The 19,187-nt window shown below is 45.4% G+C and overlaps 1 protein-coding gene across 1 annotated transcript in view; it reads left to right on the top strand.

Moving 5' to 3' along the window:
- Nucleotides 1-19,187, top strand: part of paxip1 (PAX interacting (with transcription-activation domain) protein 1) — a 97,729-nt gene that overhangs the window by 8,466 nt on the left and 70,076 nt on the right. The window contains exons 2-5 of the mRNA XM_020516200.2: nucleotides 2,602-2,736; nucleotides 8,744-8,787; nucleotides 11,005-11,068; nucleotides 15,047-15,160. Coding sequence (XP_020371789.2) covers nucleotides 2,602-2,736; nucleotides 8,744-8,787; nucleotides 11,005-11,068; nucleotides 15,047-15,160 — 357 coding nt within the window. The remainder of the gene's footprint in view (nucleotides 1-2,601; nucleotides 2,737-8,743; nucleotides 8,788-11,004; nucleotides 11,069-15,046; nucleotides 15,161-19,187) is intronic.

Genomic DNA, 19,187 nt, shown 5'->3' with positions numbered 1-19,187 from the left:
TTTCTGAAGAAGGGTCTAGACCCGAAACGTCAGCTTTCCTGCTCCTCTGATGCTGCTTGGCCTGCTGCGTTCATCCAGCTCTACATCTTGTTATCTCTGGTTTAAATGAGCTCACCTCTCGTTCTTTTAAACATTGGAGAATAAAGGCCCAGTCAGTTTCGTCCTTCCTCGTGGGGCAGTCCCTACATCCCAGGAATTAGTTTGAGGAAACTTTGTTTTGCTCATTCTACACCAAGTGTGTACCTCTGTTGATGAGGAGACTACACTGTTTGCGGTATTTTGAGAGTGACCTCACTAAGGTCCCTTATTGTTGCAGAAAGACACCTCGACTCCTATACTCAAATCCTCTTTACCTTCAAAGGGTGGATGAGCTAAAGCTCAAATTTGTGGATGTCATCCAAGTTTTGATCATGTCTTATGCAATATATAATGAAGCGGGCTACAAATAACTTGCATGGAAACAGATTTATTTGGTCTAACTGATGTGAGAATCTTCATCTCACTCTGTCATAATGGGGAATTAGAAAGCCACATGCTTTGCCAGACACCTCTTCAAATCAGAGGAAACAGTCATGGATAGTCTGAAAGAATGGGATTGACCATTTCACAGAGGAATGGGAATTTCTTTTGTTCCAATCTTTTTTATTATTTGTGGATGGGCTGTGAGCATTAGTAGCTAGGCCAGCATTTATTGCTGATCCCAAATTGCCCAGAAGGCAGTTAAACATCAACCCATGTTGCTGTGGCCTTGGAGTAATAGACTGCGTAAGGATAACGGATCTTCCCTAAAGGGCATTAGTGAACCAGGTGGTTGTTTACCACGATGGTTGTGTGATTGCTGTTAGATTAGCCTTTTATTCAGGAATCTTATTGAATTTCACCATCTGCTGTGGTGGGATTCGAGTCCATACCGCAGAACGTCAGCCTGGAGTTTGGATTACCAGGCCAGTGGGTTGGATTGTCGCGCTGCCACCTTCCTGATCCTCTCCTGGATGGGGGAAGCCTGTGACCAGTTCGCATCGTCTTTGAAAGGACAGCCAGAGCCTTCAGGAGTGAAATAGGGAAACAGTTACTTCACATAAGGGATAGAACTCTCTTTGGCCAACTGCATTTGTTGCTAGATCAGTTAATTTTTATTCTGTGGCTGATAATTTCTATTTATCAGAGATGTCAAGGGACACCGGTTGATGTGTGAACGTGCATCAGATCTCTGTTCAGAGGGGCTGAATGGTCTCCTCCTGTTCCCTGTAAATAATGCTGTTTGGGAAGGCCATGCTAATGAGCTTTGCTAATGATTCCTGACCTTTCTGTTATATTTTTGCCTTCAGATTTTTTAAAATTTTCTGTTAGCTGGAGGAATGGAGTTGATGTGACAGGATGCAGATTAATCGCTGGTGTTACAGATTTATTGGAATTGTAATTCAAGTGCAGGCTTGAATGTGTAATAGCACTGCGCATTTATTGGGTGCCTGTAAGATAGGAAAATGTTCCAGAGTTCTTCAGGAGCCTGACCATAGGGAGGGAAGATCATGTAACAATCATTATTGCTATCCCAGGGACTTACAGGAAGTGACTGCAGTAACAGTAGATACATTTGTAATGTTCTAAAATTTCCTTGATTCTGAAACCATTCCAGTCGATTGGAGAGCTACGAATGTTGCCCCTTTATTTGAGAAAAGAGGTATGGGGGCTCTGAGCCTAACATCGCCTCCACTTTGTCAGGAAGCTAAGGAAATTTGGCATGTCCATAAAGACACTTGCCAATTTTTATAAATGCACTGTAGAAAGTGTTCTATCCGGATGCATCCCAACTTGGTATGGCAGCTGCTCTGCGCAGGGCCATAAGAAACTACAGAGAGTTGTGAACACAGCCCAGTCCATCCCACAAGCCAACCTTCCATCCATTGACTCCATCCACACTCTCGCTGCCCAGGGAAGGCAGCCAACAGGAAGGCTCTTGTTCCACTTGTCCCTACTAATCAGTGGAAGCTTGCTGCAATATTGTCTCCTATATAATAAACTTTGCCAGGTGTCTGCGGGTTGCTTCATATTGATTTCTCTTGTGCGTTACTCACGTGTCGAATTGAAGCTGTAGTTTGGTGTCGGGTTGATGGTGAGTTCCGTGGCGTTCTGGTTGAAGAATGTGGGTTGTGCAGCAGCCCTCAGCATTGCAAAGTTGCTGCAGTTCGCTGAGATGGCTCGACTGTGAGCTTTACGAGAATGGGGCAGCTTGCCCTGTTATTTTTTTTAAGAACTTGCTGAATCTGCGGGCTAAGCTTACCCGTTTGTAAGTGTGAAAATTGTTAGTGCATTCTGACTGCCAACTCTCATTCCTCACTGTCATAAATTCACAGCTGTGAAATTTTAATATCCTATTTTGGTTTGTTTTTCCATCTTTTAGCTCTTTGTTTTCTGCCTGGACCTGGTTGGACTGCAGTTCACTCTGATTCTGTTCTCGTTCATTGCTCTGTTCCTTTCTGAAGAATCCTTTGGTTAAGGAGACGCACTGTTCGTTGTGTGCATGCGCGCAGTGCTGTACTTTGAGCAGTCAGCTGATCCTGTACCTAGTGTGTGTTTACAGCTCGCTCCTTGTTCCGTTAGGTGATCCAGCTGCTGAAGGCTGGCAAGGCGAAAGAGGTTTCCTATAACGCATTGGCGACACACATTATTGCAGAAGATGGTGACAACCCGGAGGTTGGAGAAGCTCGGGAAGTGTTTGATCTGCCAGTGGTTAAGGTGAGCTTTATACCGTCCCTCTGTGCTGCACGGCAACCCTTTTCAATCTAAAGAGCATACCACTGTAAAATGGCTTGGACGTCCAATATAAATCGGTCCTGAAACTGTTACAGCCCAGAAAGGAAACCGTTCAGCCCAGCCAACCTCTGCTAGCCCTCTGTAAGACAGGATCTCTGGCCCTCGTTTTCCCTGTCGTCTCGCAAGGGGTTTCCCTCTGGCTGATTATCTAATTTCCCTGTGAAAAATATGATTTGTATCTGCCTGAACCATGTATTTGGGCGGTGTGTTCTCTCTGTCCTGGTTATGTCTCCACCACCTCTTTCCCCAGCGCACACCCCCTCACCCGCCCCGAGCCTGCTCACCCTTTAGCATGATCATGGCTGACTTCCCCTCCACCTCAACATCATCCTGCCCTCTACTTCCCATAACCCTTCAATCCGTTACTAACTGGAAATCTGTCTAATTCCTCTTTAAATTTATTCAGTGCCATCAGATTTGCAACCGTTACAGAGAAATAATTTCTCGCCTGCTTTAAATCTGCCACCCCTCCGCATAAAATTCTTCATTCTACTTTTTCCCCACAAGGGGAAACACTGGCTGTCCCCTCTCCCTACAGGAAGAATGAGCAAGGTACACTTTTTTTTTGCCTGGACTGGTCTCTGTGTACACGAACTACTTCCTTGACCATGTGCCGGGGCTGGTGTTAACTGCAGGTTGATTTTAGTTCCCCTAATCGGCACTGCGTTTGTACTGTCTGAGGTAATGGGTTTACAGTTGCAGTACCCGAAAAGAAATCCCTCGGTGCTTTCAGCTTGTTTGCTGTGGAGTGGTACAATGGTGCACCTTGATTCAGTGCAGCAGCTGACTGATGTTGATGTTGTGACTATGACTGGCTTTGTCTGTGTGATGCTGGTTTCCACCTGGATCCTCCTTTGGTCAGGCATCCCATGTAGAGTCGATCTCCCTCTATGTTGGCAGACACAGTGCACCTTGATCTCTCTTCCTTTGCCACTTCCAAGTTTGGTTTCTTTCTCACTTCAAGCTGAAACGTCTTTCTTCCAGCTCCAGTCATAAAACTTTTAGCCAATATTTAATTGCTTTTTGCATCCCCCCCATTGCAAAATTTTGTCAGATGGACACTTATTTTTGGCAAGGAGACTAAATTTTTTTCTTCCTGATTTGTAACAATTTTCATAATTTCTGTATGTCAGTTTTCAATAATTTACGCACTCTGCTTTGAGCACAGCATAGGTGTGTGAAATAAAAATTTCTTTCTATCTCTGGAAAGCACTGAATCATTCAATAATGTAGGAGATTATGAATAGGGTATCAAAGTCTGAGATGAAATCTTCAGTTTGTAAGGGCATGTGGAGGAGAAGCAGTGAAGTGAAGTCTTGAATTAGAACTCCTTTTGAAACGGCTCGCTGCCGTTCCCAGCTCGTGCTGCATCATCCACTTCATAAACATTGTAATTAAAATGCTCAATTCACTTTTTAACTTGTGTTTTTTTTTGTCATGAATTAAATAATACCTTGATATTTATGAGCACGTATCCAGTTCTGTAGCACTCCCAAAAAAAAAGCATCAAACATTTAAGGTCCTGTAGTGTTTGAAATCATTGTTAACCACCGCAGTCTGTAGTTCCACGTGATTTGAAGCTGCAGCTTATGAGAATGAATAGTGTCACAGGTTTCAGTGGCAGTGTGCAGGCCTTCCCACTTTGCAATGATGCTCTCCATTATGGGGATAGAGAGATGTTGGTGCCTTGTGCACTGATCACAGAGTCATACAGCACGGAGATTGACCCCCTCGGTCCAACCTGTCCATGCCGATCAGATATCCTAAACTGAACTAATCCCATTTGGCTCATATCCTTCTAAATCCTTCCTACTCATGTACCGTACAGATGCCTGATAAATGTTGTAATTGTACTCACCTGTGCCACCTCCTCTGGCAGCTCATTCCATACACGCATGACCCTCTGCGTGATAAAGTTGCTCCTCCGGTCCATTTTAAATCTCCCCCTCTCACCTTAAACCTATGTGCTCTAGTTTTGGACTCCCCCCTACCTTTGGAAGAAGATCCTGGCTATTCACCCTATCTGTACCTCTCGTGATTTTATAAACCTCTATGACGTCTCCCCTCAGCCTCCCAAGCTCCAAGGTAAATAGCCTCAGCCTACCTAGTCTCGCTGAGTAACTCAAACCCTCCAGACCCGACAACATCTTTGTAAAGTTTTTGTGCCCTTTCTAGTTTAACAATATCCTTCCTGCAGCAAGGTGACCAGAATTGTGTGCAGTATTATAAGAGTGGCCTCACCAAAATCTTGTACAGCTGCAACATGATGCCCCAACTCTTTGTAGTCAGTGCTCTGAAAAATGATTGTTGAGCTAAGATCCATTATCTGCGCTTCCTCGGGCAGATCTATCCTGCAACGTGCAGAAATTAAACTGCCGACACTTCACTTTCTATTGGTCAACATTGCCTGACAAAAGGATATCACGCGGGAGGCCATTTGGCAGTGTTGTCCAATATGTACACACAGAACTAGAGCAGCAGGAGGCCATTCAGCCCCTCAGGCCCACCCTGCCGTTCAGTAAGATCGTGGCTGACCTGCTGGTGTTTCAAGTCCGATGTTCCCATCTAGCCACGATAAATTCTGAGATCATCCAAAGGTTGTGCTGTGAGGGGAGATTGGACAGGCTGGAGCTGTCCCCCTTGGAACAGCGGAGGCTGATGGGACAGTGCATGGAAGTGTGAAGAAGAGTGCAGTGGTCGATAGCCAGGAGGTTTAGATAAAAGAATTGGAGGGGAGTTGAGAATTTAGTTTTCACTTCACAGCGCAGTGGGTGGTTAGCACTCATCCCCTAAAGTGAGCCTTGTCACAAATTGAAATAAGACACTCGTGACTTACAAAAGCCAGAGAGGTCTTTCAACCAGCACACACTTGATGGGCCAAATAGCCTTCTCAGTACATTTTCTCAGTTTCATAACAATGGCCAATGGTCGCAGTTACTTACGGAGCCCCAGGCATCGACAGGTGAGAGAGAACGAACGGATGCCTGGATTCCTGCCGTATTTGTTGAGATTTTATTCCTTTAATTCCTCCAACAATCAACGGAACAGGATTGGTGAGGAGTGGAAAGGCAGGCCAGGACTGGTGGTCTTCCATTAGAAAATTAATTTTGCAATTAAAATACTTTTCCACACCATGGGATTTTACCATTGACTGTTGTTCTCAGCGGGCTAGTGAAAGTGACTTATATCAAAACACTTCTGACTCCGAATAATTGATATTCTCTAGAATTTCCTCTTGAATTTAGAAGGTTCAGGGGTGATCTGATCGAAGTCTTCGAGATAAACAGGAAAAGACAGGGTAGATAAAGATAAACTATTTCTACTGGTTGGGGATTCTGAAACTAGGGAGCATGGTCTGAGAATTAGGGTCAGAGCATTCAGGGGAAATTGTAGGGATCACTTCTACACACACAGGACGGTAGAAATTTGGGACTCTCTTCCACACAACAGTGGCTGCTGGGTCAGTTGTTAGTTTCAAATCTGAGATGATTTTTTTGTTTTTGTAAAGCAAATGTAACAAGGGGTATGGGCCAAAGGCAGGTAAATGGAGTTAGGTTACATGATCTTATTGAATGGTGGAACAGGCTCGAGGGCTTGAATGGCCTACACCTGTTCCTATGTTTCAATTGCTTAACTCTGTTGATCTCGAATATTCAGCCTGGAGCATCCTTGAGGGTTTGACTTGTATCTGAGGCGCTACAGAACTGGAGGGTGAAGTACCAGTGAGTGGCAATTCCTCCTAACTTTTTTTTAAATGTATGTGCCCAGAACTGGAAGCCAATACTGGGATCTACGTTGGCGCGCAGAATGCCATGCGTGGAAGGGAGTTCAGCAGGAAACATCGCTGGGTGGGTACAGGGCAGTTCTGTAAGCGCTGGTGGTGCAGTGCGAACGTGACCCCGCCTTATCCAGGAGCACCACCCACCCCCACTCCCCCACTCCGGTGAATCTCCGTCACCAGAGCACATAACTCGGGGTGTGCTGCACTCCTGAGAAACTCTTTTGCACTGAACTGGGCTAGTGCCCTGGAAATCGAGCCCTGCTGCTCATTGATTCGTCACAGAGGTTAGTTTTTTTTTAAATAATTGTGTAAAATTCCCCCAACTGTCTGATCTGTTTACCCCCTCTTTTGGTCCCAGTTCGTTAGAAAGCACAGACCAGGTTTCTGTACTTTGAGAAATTGCGATTCATTGCAGATCGTCACTTTCTAGTTACAGGTTGCTTAAATGAAGTAAAAACTACAAATGAGGACTCTAAGCTCCTTATTAAACTCGCCCTTCCACAAGTCAAAATGAATGGGAGGGGGAAAAAAACCACATAGGTGGAGGGAAAACAATTCCGTAGTTTTTTTTCACAAGGTCTGTTGGGTCGGTTTTAGCTGTTGTGAGCGTTGCTTGAGGGTGGCTGTGAATTGCACTTGTGAAGCAGCTGAAACTACGGCTAATTGTAGAGATAGTAAGAACTGCAGATGCTGGAGTCTGAGATAACAAGGTATAGAGCTGGAGGAACACAGCAGGCCAGGCAGCATCAGAGGAGCAGGAAGGCTGACGTTTCAGGTCTGGACCCTTCTTCAGAAATGGGGAGGGGGAAGGAAGCTCTGAAATAACTAGAGAGGAGGGGTGGGACTGGAGAAGGTAGGTGGGATGGTGATAGGTGAGTGCAGGTAGGCAGTGGTGAGGATTGGTCAGTAAGATGGGAGGAGCGGATAGGTGGGAGAGAAGATGGGATGGGTTGTGTCAGGTCAAGGAGGCGGGGAATAGAGGGAGGGTTGGACGTGGGATGAGGCCAAGATTTTGAAACTGGTAAAGTCCACATTTAGGCCATTGAGCTGTAGCTTCTGAGGCGGAATATGAGGTGCTGCTCCTCCAGTTTGCGGGTGGTGTCATTGTGACACTGGAGGAGGCCCAGGATGGACATGTCGCCCAGGGAGTGGAAGGAGGAGTTGAAATGATTAGCGACCGGAAGGGTTGTCGTTTTTCATGAACAAAGCGCAGATGCTGTACAAAGCGGTCTCCGAGCCCCCACTTGGTCTCACCGATGTAGAGGAGGCCACGTGTGCAGGTGAACCCAAATCTGATATGAATGGTTTATTTTGTGCCTTGAGGGTGACGGGGGAGGTGTAGGGCCAGGTGTAGCACTTCCTGCGGTTGCAGGGAAAGGTGCCGGGGGTGGTGGGATTAGTGGGGAGTGTGGAGCGGACGAGGGAGTCGCGGAATGAGTGGACCCTATGGAAGGCAGATAGGGGTGGGGAGGGGAATATCTCTTTAGTTGTGGGGTCAGATTGTAGGTGGTGGAAGTGCGGGAGAATGATATGTTGGTTTACGGAGGTTAGTGGGGTGATAGGTGAGGACAAGGGAGATTATGTCTTTATTTTTGTTGGGAGGAGGGGATGTGATTTTGTTTTTAGAAGTGATGGTTTGATACCTCAGTGTAGTTCACTGGCTTGTTTTAGAGTGTAGTTCAGATTCAAGTACATTGCTGGAGGCTAGACTGGGAAAGACAACAACTTTACATAAATAACAGACCTTTAATGAATCAGTTAGATTTTTATGATCGTTTGGTAGTTTTCGTGATGACCATTACCAGCTCTCCCAGACTTATTCAATTAACTGTATTTCACAATTTCCATGCTACCTCACAGAACGTTGTTTCCAGCTGATTATACCAAGCCTCTGAATCACCAGTCTAGAGTCATAGCTATATAATCATAGAATCAAGTCATATAGTACACGATGCTGCCATACCCATTTAAAAGAGGTTGTATATTTGATTAAAAACTGCACCAGGTAAATTTCGAAGACCGTGGGAGTCCTCTGCTGGACTAGGACAGTGGTTAACTTGTGAGAAGTGGAAAAACATGCAGTGTTAAGAATGTCGAACTGGTATGTACGTATTTATTGACTTTTTTTTTTGTTCTCCTCTTTTCCAGCCATCCTGGGTATTTTTGTCAGTACGGTGTGGCCAGCTTCTTCCGTATCCTTTCAGTGCTCAGATGTTTCACCCCTGTAGGGGGATGGATTGCATTTTGCTACAAGTGAACCTGAGGCGATTCTGCAGTGAAATCCAGGAGTGAAGCGCTGTACAGCTGGTGGAATTGAAGGTTTTCCCTGCAGCTTTGAGCCTTGTCTTCTCTTCCCTGATTCTGTTTGGGTGCTCATTGTGATTGCTGCTCCGGATCCAAGCCTTTCACTTTATTTCCATTTTTACCTTTCTACTGAGGGTCCCCTTCTCGGCTCCTTCCCTTACCCACTCTCAGTATTGTGCCTTTCCAAGGTTCAGAGAAGATGTGAAGGGAAACCTTTTGGGACTCTGGAACTCTGACTGTAAGAGGAAGAAACCTCAATTGTTAACAAGTATTTAGATGTGTAGTTGTGATGTATATAAGGCTATGACTGAATCCTGGAAATCGGATTGGAATAGTTGGTTCTTTTTGGTGCAGACTCACTGGGTTGAAGGGCCTTTTTCTTTGCCGTAGGCCTCGCTGACTCCCTTTTGGGTTAGTCTGTAACTTCCTTCTGTGCCTCTCTGTGTAAACCACAGCCCACTGGAAGTTAACCTTCCCAGTCTTCCTTCCTGTGTCACTGACCGTAAACCCCAAACTTGGTGTCCCGGGGATACTGTCCTCACCGTTTCTCTGTGCACCTCCCCCCTAAATATCTGTCCACCTGTGATCATAGAGTGCAGAAGAGGCCCTTCAGCCCATCGAGTCTGCACCAACACACATAACACCTGACCCTCAACCTAATCCCATTTACCAGAGACTTGGCCTGTAGCCATGAATGTTATGATGTGCCAAGTTGTCATCCAGGTACTTTTTTGCCTGTGCCACTCTCCCAGGCAGCACTTTGCAAACATCACTAGGTTTTAAGAAAAAAAAATGTTTTCCTCACATCCCTCCAAAACCTCTTGCCTTCGCCTTGAACCTGTGTCTCCTCATGGCTGACCCTTCACTCTGTCCATACCCCTCATAATCTTGTACACCTCGATCAGATAGCCCCTTAGTCTTCTCTGTTCCAACAAAACCAGCCGAAACCTGTCCAAACTCCCAGGTAGCATCCTGGTGAATCTCCTCTGTGTCCCTCCGGTGCAATCATATACTCCCTGGAATGTGGAGACCATACCTGCACACAGTACTGTTACTGTAGTCTCACCAAAATTCTGTACAACTCTAACATGACTTCCCTGCTTTTGTAATCTATGCCTTGATTGATAAAAGCAAGTATCCGATATGTTTTTCACCAACCTGCTAACATGCCGTTCTGCCTTCAGAGATTTATGGACAAACATGCCAAAGCCCCTTTGTTCCACAGAACTTCCTAGCGTCATGCTGTTCATTGAGTACCTCCTTGTCAAATTACTCCTTCCAAAGTGTATCACCTCACACTTTTCAGGGTAACGTTCCATCTGTCTATTTGACAATCCTGCTTATATCTTATTGTAGCCGAAGCCACTCACCCTAACTGTTAACCACCTGACCAATCTTAGTGTAATCAGCAAATTTACTAATCCGTCCCTCCACACAGTCATCTCTGCCATCTGTATAAATGACAGCAGTCTGTGCTGGCTCCCGTATTATTCATTGTACGCTCTGCCTTTTCCATCTCTGAGCATCATGTCTTCCATGGAAACTCTCTTTTGCGGGGGAGGGGGCAGCATCACAGCACATAACCCCTTATGAAGCCTTTGATTGGCTCATTTTCTTAAACATAATCTCCTCCATCCTCATGACCTAATGGTATCTGAGCTCATCTAACACTTGCGTTCAGAATCACTTAAAACCTACCTCCTTTGCCAAGCTTTTGATCAACGGACCTTGAATCTCCTCGAGTCGCAGTGTTTTGTGAGCAAGTGATAGTTGTTATTTTCAGGAATGTTTGCTTGCTGTGTAGTGAGTGCTTGAAAGTGCACAGCTTCAGAGACCTGCAGTAGCTCGGGCTAATCTGCTCACTAGCTACATCCCAGTGCCTGCAAAAGGAGGTAGATCAAAATCCTGCACCTCCTGAAGGCCCCTCTACTTCACGAACGCTGTGTGCCAATGCTCCCTCGGGTTTCCGTCCTCCACTGTGAACCACCTCCCCGTATCTTAGACCAAACTGGGTCCGTCTTTGTCATACACCGCTGTTGTCCCTTTTAATGTTTGACCCAGAATAACAAACTCTGCAGCTTATTTCCTTGATGTAAAGCACACAGAGTCGCTGGCTTCTCTCCAGAAGGAGGACAGGTATTCTCAGGAGTTACAGCTTGCCTGTCACGGGTACGTCTTTATAATTTTCGCTTATCTGCACCTGCACCTCGAGACACAGAGAATTCTTTTCTCAGTGACTGCTTGTTAAAGGATTCACATGTTTTTTCCATTCCTTTGCTCGTAGCAAAGACCTGCATTGTGATTTTTTTTTTAGAAAACCAAATGTGGAGGTGTACGACAGGCTGATTATGTTGAAACCGGTGACGTAGAATATGGCCAATTATGTTCCAAGTGTGCAAGGGAAAACGCATTAGTGGTCTGTTCCAGTTTAAATTGCTTGCAATCAGCTCGCCTTAAAATGAACAGCCAAAACTGTTTCTTCAGATAGGGTTCTTCACTCTCTGACCTAGGGCTGTCTTGATAATTTTGTTACTAAGTTTAGTTTGTCAACGTACTGTTAAGTCTTTCCTTTCCCCTATTTGCTGTACGGGAACTGAACTGTGTTTCTAATTTCCTTCTGTATTCCTTTTGTGTCGTGATAGACTGTGGAGTGATGTTTTGGTGATTGCGCTCAGCTCACTCGACCCTGTGCTACCCCATAACACACACAAGTGTTGATACTTTCTGCTGTTTAGCTCCCGATGTAATCAAAACGACTTTGTATGGGGAGTATGTTTGTTGCTTTTAATTTTATTTGCATTTTTTTTTTTCAAACTGTGTATTTGGGGTTGGATCTGAAAGAGACCTTTAGATTGCTGGTACCCATGTGAGTTGGGCTAGTGCAGTGGGTTTTTTGTTATTCATTCACGGAATGAGGGCATTGTTGGCTAGGCCAGCATGTAATGCCCAGAGGGTAGTTGAGTGTCAACCATATTGTTGTGGGTCTGGGGTCATGTAGGCCAGACCAGGTAAGGATGGCAGTGTCCTTCCTGAAAGAACGTTAGTGAACCAGATGAGATTTTCCGACCATCGGCAATGGATTCATAGTCATCGTTAGACTCTTAGTTCCAGATCTTTTTTAAAAATTGAATTCAAATTCCACCATCTGCCGTGGCGGGATTCGAACCTGGGTTTCAGGATTAACAGTCCAGTGATAATACCACTTGGATCATCGCCTCCCTGTGAAAAAGCTACTCATTTATGCAGTCTCACCTCTAGCCTCTGCCCCCTGACCCTGCCAATCAGTCCTTTAGGAGTATGGGTATATAAGACTTTTCACTGCATTCATTTGAGTATGTGTGAGTGACAGTAAGGCTAATCAATTCAATTCAAGAGTAAGTTATCGTTTGGATATTCCTGTGGAACCTGTTCAGGTAGTGTGTTCCAGATCTTCACAGCTCCCCTCGCCCCCGCCGCTTCACGTGGGGAGAAATGTTCCCTCATTCCCTGTAATTTCCTCTGCCAGTTAGCTCAATCTGTGGCCTCTGCTGTGCCAACTCATCGGTCTGTCAAAATTCCTTCTGGTTTTGAACATCTCTATTGTCGGTGCCCCCCTGAACCATCTCTGCTGTAAGCCTGTGGAACCGAAGCAGGCAGATGGATTTAAGGTGAGGATTGGTTCAAAATCTGATAAAACGGGCTGACTGGGATGAATGGCCTACTCGTGATCTGATGGTACTGAAGGTTCGTTCCTTTTTTATGAAAAGGAATTTCCTGTATGAAGAAATTACGTTGGCACAGTCGTTTTTTTTAAGTTGTTCCACAATTTTGATTTTAAAAAAATCCTAATTTATTTCATGCAAGAATCGTAAAATACAGAATGGCATGGTGGTTCAGTGGTTAGCACTGCTGCCTCACAGCGCCAGGGACCCAGGTTCGATTCCAGCCTTAGATGTCTGTCTGTGTGGAGTTTGCACATTCTCCCTGTGTCTGCGTGGGCTTCCTCTGGGTGCTCTGGTTTCCTCCCACTGTCCAAAAATGTGTAGGTTGGGTGGATTTGGCCCTACTAAATTGCCCCATGGTGTAGGCTAGGTGGATTAGCCGTGGGAGATGCAGGATTACAGGAATAGGGTTGAGGGGTGGGGCTGGGTGGGATGCTGTTTGGAAGATCGGTGTGGACTTGATGGGCTGAATGACTTCTTTCCATACTGTAGGGATTTTATGATTCTATATGTTGACTTAAACTGGAGGACGGAATCTGTAGCATTTTGTCCCCCTAACATCTTTGAACAGGTCGATTGGAAACTATCCACAAGATATCACATGGAAGTGTTAATGTGGGAATCTGGGGCAGGGGAATAAATTCCATAGTTGGTTAGTATTAGTAAGAAAGCTACTTTGGTTTACCATAGTTTTTTATTAAAAATTAACTGTGGATAATTTGGATTAGTCCTGGACCTGTCCTGTGAGCCATATCGTGTTTTCTTTCTTTCCTTGTCTGATCGATTTAAGGAGAAGTGGGCAGTGGGGGAGGCTCTGTGTTTGACTCAGTGCTGAAGTATATTCCCAGAGACCTCTGGCTACACACAGTTTGCAGGTACTTTCATGTTGTTATTTAGGAGCACAGTCAAATGGTCAAAGAAGGAGCAGTGATCCCATATATTTCATTGCATCGGTTGTACATTTATTAAACTTCGAAGCCTGGGTGATTTCTTCTGGAAAAGAAGAGTTTTGAAGGGAGTTGGTTATTCCTGACCTTTAATATGTAATGGGTCCTCTTGTGGCACAGTGGTAGTGTCTCTGTCCCTGGACCGGGAGGCCTGGGTTCCAGTCCCACCTGCTCCAGAGGTGTGTAGTAACATCTCTGAACCAGTTGATTAGAAGAACAGATTAATTTTTTTAAAAAGTGTATAATGTTTATGTGTGGAGTTCATTTGCTTGTTGAGGTTGGAATGAACTCATGCTGCAATGCGAGTAACTGTGTGGGAATGTTAAATGGGAAGAAAAAAACCCCCACTATGTTGGATTTGGTGGAAATTAGGCCATCAGTGTTCTGTTTCCATGGAAACAGCATGTTCTTGAGATTTGTCAGATTTGAAACAGTAAAGGATCCACTCGTTTCTGAAGTAATTAGAATGGGCATGGGTCTTTACCTGGTGTAAAATCTTACATACATTAAGATCAAAAGATATAGGAGTAGAATTAGGCCATCAGCCCATCAAATCTGCTCCACCTTTTGATCATGGCTGATATGTTTGTCAACCCCATTCTCCTGCTGTTTGGCTTAAATACACTCAATGACTTGGCCTCCACAGCCCTTTGCGGCAATGAGTTCTACAGATTCACCATCCTCTGGCTGAAGAAATTAGTCCTCAGCTGAGTTCCAAAGCATCATCCCTTCGCTCTGAGGCTGTGCCCTCGGGTTCCTCGTCTCTCCTAATAGTAAAAACATCATCCTCACGTTCACTTTATCCAGCCCTCCGAGTATTCTGTAAGTTTCAATCCGATCCCTCCCCCAACCCTTCTAAACTCCATCGTGCACAGACCCAGAGTCCTCAACCTCTCCGCCAATGACAAGCTCTCCATCCCTGGGATCGTTTTTGTACACCACCTCTGGACCGCGCCCCCCTCCCAAGACCAGCACATCCTTCCTTAGGTACGTGGCCCTAAACTGCTCTCAAAATTCCAAATGCGATCTGACCAGAGCCTTATACAGCCTCAGCAGTACATCTCTGCTCTTGTATTCTAACCCCTTACAAATGAATGCTAACACAACATTTGCCTTCCTAACTGCCAACTGAGCCTGCATGTTAACCTTAAGAGAAACCTGAACTAGGACTCCCAACTCCCTTTGTGCTTCAGATTTATGAGGCCGATTCCCATTTAGAAAACAGTCTTCGCCTCTAATCTTCCTGCCAAAGTGCATAATCTCGCACTTTCCCACATTCTATTCCATCTGCCGTTTCTCTACTGTGGAATTGTTAGCTACTGGAAATGAATAGCACTTTCTAGCTGAATGCTTCTATTTTAATTAGTGCTGGCTTGAGAGGTGAAACTTCATTGTCGTTTATATTGTGCTGCAAGTGTGTAATAAGTAAATACTTAAAAATTATGCACTCTTCAGATGTGTTCATCAAGTATATGTCTCTTTCCATTTCTGTGTTCCAGGTTTCTGCTGAAGACCGCAAAACACTATGGGCTTTAATAACTTTTTATGGAGGGGACTGTCAACTCAAACTCAACAAGGCTTGCACCCACTTAATCGTGCCTGAACCTCAGGGGGTGAGTGTGATGTTGTTGCCAGCATCGCCTGGAATGTACCCCTTTAAGATCTGGATGTTGTCCCAGAACAATTCGCTGGCTATGGCTACCTTTCCCTGTGTTTGATGGAGCTGCGCATTTCTGATCAGGGCTTAAGAGTCATACATCATGGAAACAGACCCTTCGGTCCAACTCGTCCGTATCAACCAGATATCCTAAACTTAAATAGTCCCTTTTCTTTTTATCCATTCACGGGATGAGGGCGTCACTGGCTAGGCAGCATTTGATGCCCATCTCTAATTCCCCTGAGGGCAGTTAAGAGTCAACCACATTGCTGTGGGTCTGGAGTCCCATGTAGGCCAGGCCAGGTAAAGATGGCAGTTTCCTTCCTTAAAGGACATCAGTGAACCAGATGGGTTTTCCCCCAACAATCGACAATGGATTCATGGTCATCGTTTGACTCTTAATTCCAGATATTTTTATTGAATTCAAATTCCACCATCTGCTGTGGCGGGATTCGAACCCCGGTCCCCAGAGACATTATCTGGGTGTCTGGATTAACAGTCCAGCAATAATACCACTATCCCTCTAAACCCATCCTATTCATCTATCCATCCAGACGCCTTTTAAATGTTGTAATTGTGCCAGCCTCCACCACATCCTCTGGCAGCTCATTCCGTACATGCGCCACCCTCTGCGTGAAAAATTTGCCCCTTATGTCCCTTTTAAATCTTTCCCCTTTTCCCTTAAACCTATGTCGTCTAGTTTTGGACTCCCCTATCCTGGGGAAAGGACCTTGTCTATTCACCCTGTCCATCTCCCTTATGATTTTTATAAACCTCTATAAGATCAACCCTCAGCCTCCTAAGCTCCAGGGAAAATAGCCCTAGCTTATTTTGCCTCTCCCTTTAGCTCAATCCCTCCAACCCTGGCAACATTCTTGTAAATCTTTTCTGAACCCTTTCAAGTTCAACATCTTCCATGTAGCAGGGAGACCAGAATTGCACGCAGTATTCCAAAAGTGGCCTAACCAATGTCCTGTACAGCTACAACATGATCTCCCAACTGCTATACTCAATGCACTGACCAATAAAGGCAAGCGTACCAAACGCCTCCTTCACTATCCTGTCTATTTGGGACTACACTTTCAAGGAACTATGAGTTTGCACTCCAAGGTCTTTAATTTCCAGCATTGCTAAACAATGTTCCCTGAAATTGAATTAAAGTATCATAACTACTTTCCAGAAAAAAAAGGAAAATTGTTGCACCTAACAGGGTTTAAAAGGACAGCCATGACCCCCTCCTCCCCGGTTATTACTGTGAGGGAGGGGTGTTTACATGGGAAGAACAAAATGTGGGGTTTTTTGATTGCCTTTTTGATGTTTCATTAATGGTGGCCTTTTCAGAAATGCATTCAAAATGAAGTTCTGTTTTGTGATGCTGGATCATTGTGGGTTTAGAAGGGTGAACGTTAGCCAAGCCAGGCTGCTCCTTTTTACTGTAGTCAGTGCCATTTCCTGGTTAGTTCATTCACTAACCTGCTGAGAAGCTTATGGACATGTTAACAGCTCTTTGGTGTTGGTGAATGCGTGTGGGTGACCGAAGGGGATGGTGATGGTTGTGGGGGGAGAGTTGAGGACCTGATCTCGGAATAAAGAGTCACGCATTTAATGCAGAAGCAAGGAGCAGTTTTTTCTCTGAGGGTCGTGAATATGTGGCGTTCTTAACCACAAAGGGCTCTCGGAGTCATTATGTATGTTCAGTGCTGAGAGCGTCCGATTTTTAATCAGGAAGCGAATGGATTGTTCTAGGAAGAAGGGGACATGGAGTTGAGGATGACCAGATCGATCATGATCTCTATTGAATGGCGGAGCAGATTCGAGGGGCTGAATGACATACTTTTATGTCCGCTGGCCTGGCGTGAACAGCAGCGTTCTCTCTCGTTCTTGTTCCAGCTGCCTGGGCCTCCGAGGCCTGTGTACGGCACAATCTCTAAAATCGAAAGTCAGTGCCACGATCGGCGTGCTGACACCTATTGCCGGGCACATTACCTTGGAGCGGCTGCAGGCTGCTTCGAGGGAGCAAGGTGACCAGCTGAAAGGAGGGCGTGAGGCAAGGTGGATGCCAGCAATAGAGCATTAGGTAGTAGATTCACAGAAGGAGTTTGTGGGTCGTGTTGTGGAGGGGTGCGGTTCCAAGATGTGCCGTGTGGCGGCCCGGAGTTTAGGAGCCATGTGGCGAGGGTGGAATGCGGCTGGAGCCCTGTGGTGGGTCTTATCATTTCAAGCTGGGGGTGTCCTATAGAACATGCCGTGCTGCAGCAGGCCTCTCTGCCCTGGACCACGCTTCCACCTGTACTGCCTCTTTCTTTAATTGGTTTTGCCTTTTCTTTCTTCCCCTTTTCATCCCGCAAATATCCCTGTTCGAGTGGTTTTTCCCATTGGAAGCTAGGACTGAATCTGCTTCCACCACCTTTTTGGGCCAGTATACCTCAGTAAGAGGGGGCCACACATTGCCTTGAGGCTGCCATTCAGCAAAATCTCGAGTGCACTTAGCACCTTGACCAAGACTCTGTGATGATTTGCTGCTTCAAAATAAATCTCCTCCTTTTCCCTGCCCGGAGTTTTCTGCCAATTTCCTTAAGTATAGGCGCCCTGCCGTGCAGCCCTTCTGTCAGCAGAGATAGCTTTAAATTGCTTGTTCTGGTTTGGAAAAGATCATAGTCACATATTTGCTGAACCAGTGGTCAACTGCTGAGTGACTTTCATTTGTTCAGCTGGAATGGTTTTGAGTGTATACTTTCTTGGAGGGAGAAAGAGGGTAGTGCTGGTTAAAGGGCTGTCATTGAAGACACAGATCTCTGAAAGGCTTAGATCCCACAGAAATTGCCTTTTGGGTGTATTTCAATGGGACAGTCTGTGTCAGACCCATAAAATCTTTTTTACAGCCAGTTGTTAAAGGCAAATGTGCAGGAGGCAAACAAAATTGTGCTGTTGTGCAGTGGCTGTAAATAGCCACTTAACAGCCATTCGCCTCAGAGGGGGGATTTCCTGAGCCGACTGGGGAACAATGCCAACCTCTGGGATCGCTGCTTGTGACCTGTGTCCCAATGGTGATGATCCTGTGGGAGTGTCTGCAGTCTTAAAAAGAATTTATTAGCTATAACTGAAGGTTTCTCCGTTCCTGCAGGAAACTGCTTTAATGTTTATGGTGCTGTTGTTTAATACTGGATCAAGTCTGACTCACCGTAAAGCTTTACAGTCATCTGTCTGACCAGTTTCTGTTTTTGGTGCCTCCCGCCCGTTTCAGTTCCACAGTGCTCGGCGATGCAGTATCTCGGCCTGTGATGTCGGTTTTTAGCTGTAACTCAAGTATAAGGTGCCAAAGGGGAGTAATAAAGTAGACAGAGCAAACGTTCCCTGGTGTGGGGCAATCTAGAACAGGAGGCCATGGTTTCGGGATAAAGGAGAGCAAATTTAAAACGGAGATGAGGAGAAGTTACTTCTTGCAAAGGGTTGTGAATCTTTCAAATTCACTGCCCCAGAGTGTGGTGGATGCTGGGACATTGAGTAAATTTGTGGAGGAGCGAGAGAGAGATCTTTAGTTAGTGATGGGTTATTGGGAAAAGCAGAAAAGTAGCGTGGGAGCCAAGATGAGATCATCCAATATTGTGCTGAATAGCAGAGCAGACTCAAGTGGCTCAATTGCCCACTCCTCTTAGTTAGTTCTTATATTCTTTATTTTGTTCTATCTGAGTCTGGAAGTGACTCCTGTGCTTGCTGACCCACTGTGCGTTCTTTTCTGGCAAAGCTGTAATTTTGAAACAAAAAGTGCCCTCCATATTTCCAAATCATTCTCTGCCCTTGTACCTGTATCCCTTCCAACACTGTATCCCCAAAAGATATCTTTCATCCACCAACTCCACGTCCTTTAGATCTCTCCGAGAAAGAAATGGTATCGTGGTAGATATAAAGTGGATCGCTGTAAACTACAGAAGGATATCAGTGGACCGACTGGTCAGCTGGGCAGGGCAGTGGCAAATGGAGTT

The sequence above is a fragment of the Rhincodon typus genome, chromosome 2 (genome assembly GCF_021869965.1).
Source record: "Rhincodon typus isolate 14 chromosome 2, sRhiTyp1.1, whole genome shotgun sequence".
NCBI classification, from domain to species: domain Eukaryota; kingdom Metazoa; phylum Chordata; class Chondrichthyes; order Orectolobiformes; family Rhincodontidae; genus Rhincodon; species Rhincodon typus.
This window is presented reverse-complemented; position numbering and strand designations above follow the sequence as displayed.